Source organism: Numida meleagris, chromosome 2 (assembly GCF_002078875.1).
Source record: "Numida meleagris isolate 19003 breed g44 Domestic line chromosome 2, NumMel1.0, whole genome shotgun sequence".
NCBI lineage: Eukaryota > Metazoa > Chordata > Aves > Galliformes > Numididae > Numida > Numida meleagris.
Genome location: NC_034410.1, coordinates 7,189,418 through 7,191,811, shown reverse-complemented (window position 1 = coordinate 7,191,811; position 2,394 = coordinate 7,189,418). Strand labels below are relative to the sequence as shown.

At 63.1% G+C, this 2,394-nt stretch overlaps 1 protein-coding gene across 1 annotated transcript; it reads right to left on the bottom strand.

Annotated features, from left to right (window-relative positions):
• Positions 1 to 2,175, bottom strand: EN2 (engrailed homeobox 2). Its single transcript, XM_021385425.1, has 2 exons — positions 1,620 to 2,175; positions 1 to 317 (listed from the first exon to the last, which is right to left on the bottom strand). Exons 1-2 carry the CDS (start codon positions 2,173 to 2,175, stop codon positions 1 to 3), a joined length of 873 nt encoding a protein of 290 aa, XP_021241100.1.

Genomic DNA, 2,394 nt, shown 5'->3' with positions numbered 1-2,394 from the left:
CTACTCGCTGTCCGACTTGCCGTCTTTCGCCGTGGTGGAGTGGTTGTAGAGCCCCTGGGCCATGAGGTGCACCGCCAGCGAGTTCTTGCTGCCCGTCGCCTTCTTGATCTTGGCTCTCTTGTTCTGGAACCAGATCTTGATCTGGGACTCGTTGAGGCCGAGCTCCTGGGCCAGGCTCTGCCGGCGCTGCTCCGTCAGGTAGCGGTTCGTCTGGAACTCGGCCTTGAGTCTCTGCAGCTGCTCGGCCGTGAAGGCGGTGCGGGGCCGCTTGTCCTCCTTGTTGGGGTTCTTCTTCTTTGGTTTGCGGGAGCGGGGACCTAGGGCCGGGCGAGACGAGAGCACCGACAGCGCGCGGCCCCGACCCCCCCTGCCCCGCTCGGCCCCTCGGAACCAAAGCATCCCGGGCTGGAAGGGGCCCACCGGGACCATCCTATTTATCCCCCTCTTTCCCCAGCAGCCTTTCTTTTGGCCGCATTTCAGAATTAACCTCTGCCTTCTTTACTTTTTTTTTTTTTTTTTTTTTTTTTTTTATAGTATCTTCGTTGCCGATAGATACGTGGATACTAAAGGTGGAGCTCGGGCCCCTGCTCCCCTCGCGGCCCCGTTCCCCGCGGCCGGGATCGCTCCCGGGAACCCGACCCACGGAGGCTGCTCTCCGCCCGGGCCGAGCCATTGTGCGGATGAATATTAATTAAATATTAACAAAGGAGAGCACCGGAGAACAATGGGATAAATTCCAGCTCGGCCCGGAATATTACCTCGGAGCGAAAGAGTTTTGTTTTCAGCCTCTCCCAACTCCTTCCCAACTCTCCCTTCTATCCTCCTTCGGCCGTTCCGCTCTCGGGGCGACAGCCGCTTTGTCACGGCCCCGTTCCCGGAGCGCTGGCCCCACTCGGAGCTCCCCACTCTCTTCCCCAGCGCTCTCCGCTCCTTTGGAGCGATGCTGTCGCGGAGCGGCCGGGACCGCGCTCTCCCCGCGGCATCGCACGGACGTGTCACCCCGGAGCGTTTGGTTTTGATTTTTAATTTTTTTTTTAAACGCTTCTCTTTTTTTGGGGGGGAGAGGGGGGATAAATTCAGGAGGTTTTCCCCCAAGCATGGACCGTGCCCCTGAAGTTCCCCGGCTCTCGGAGATCTCCCCCGGCCCCCACAGAACAGAGCGTGGGGGGGGATTAAAAGAAAGGAACGATGCGGCGGCCGCTCTGGGGCCTCTTTTAGAGAAATAAAATCCTCGGGGTTGCGGGGGGGGGGTTAGAAAAAAATAAATCTAAGCAAGGTCGAGGAGGGGGGGAGGGAGGCGGAAGGGAGCCCCCACGTCCCCAAAGAGCAGCCCGGGGAGTCGGAGGGAGAGAAGCAGCGGAGGTCCGAAGTGGATTTTTCCCCGCTCTCGGCCCAAACACCGCGGCCGGGGGGGGACGCACCGCTGCCGCCCCGCTCCCCGGCTCCGGGCTGTGGATGGGGATGGAGGGATCCTCTCTCCTCTCGGCCCCGCTCCTCCTTTTCTCCTCGTGTTTTCAGCTCCCACAAAAGCGGACGGGCAAAACGGGGCCGGGGGATTTTTCCTGCCTCCCTCCCGGACCGCGAAACCCAATTCGGGGCTGCTAGGAAGCAGCTCTTACCTGAAGACGGTCGGTCCGAGTACCGCGTGCAGTACACCCAAGCGGGCCAAAGCATGGGCTGGTTCCCGGCGTTGGAGCCGGCCTGGGAGCTATCCGAGTCCGAGCTCACCGACAGCTCCGCGCCGCTCAGCCCCCGCGCTTTCAGGGCCGCCTCCAGCGCCGCGGGGTCTCCCCCCTTCTTGGCCGCTCCGTGCAGGGCCAGAGCAGCGGGGCCGCCCTCCCCTCGGCCCGGCGATCCCCCCCCGCCGCCGCCGCCGCCTCCGCCGGGCACCGGAGCTCCGGGAGCGGGCGCGGCGGCCGCGGGGCTCCTCCTGCTCTCCGCTCCGGGCCTGCGGGGTTCTCCGGTTGTGCCTCCCGCCTCCTTCCTCCGACCGAACTCGGGCCTCAGGATGTTGTCGATGAAGAAGTTGGTGATGCGGTGAGGGTGCGGGTGGGGATGCGGGGGGTCGCCGGGGGGCAGCAGCAGCGCCCGACGACCTCCGCCGGGTTCCGCGTCCCCTCCGGACTCCTGCGGTTCGGCCGCCTCCTCCCGGGGGCTGCGGCCGCCCTCCTCCATCGTGCGCGGCCCCGCAGCGGCTCCTGCCCGCCCCGCCGGGCGCTGCCTGGGGGCGGCTGCCGCGGTCGCTCGGTCCTTATTTTAATTTTTTTTTTTAATATATAGATCGATATATATATATTTTTCTATATACACACGCACAGGTGTCTATTGGTTTGCGCTTCTTCTGGCCGCGCCCGGCATTCAAAATCCAGAGTTTGTCCAAAAAAAAAAAAAAAA

Bases quoted from the DNA above. Each gene is read 5' to 3' on its own strand.
- EN2 (XM_021385425.1), bottom strand. From the start codon at position 2,175: ATGGAGGAGGGCGGCCGCAGCCCCCGGGAGGAGGCGGCCGAACCGCAG. The intron at 318-1,619 runs GTAAGAGCTGCT...GCCCGGCCCTAG, and splicing joins CTCGGACCGACCGTCTTCAG to GTCCCCGCTCCCGCAAACCA.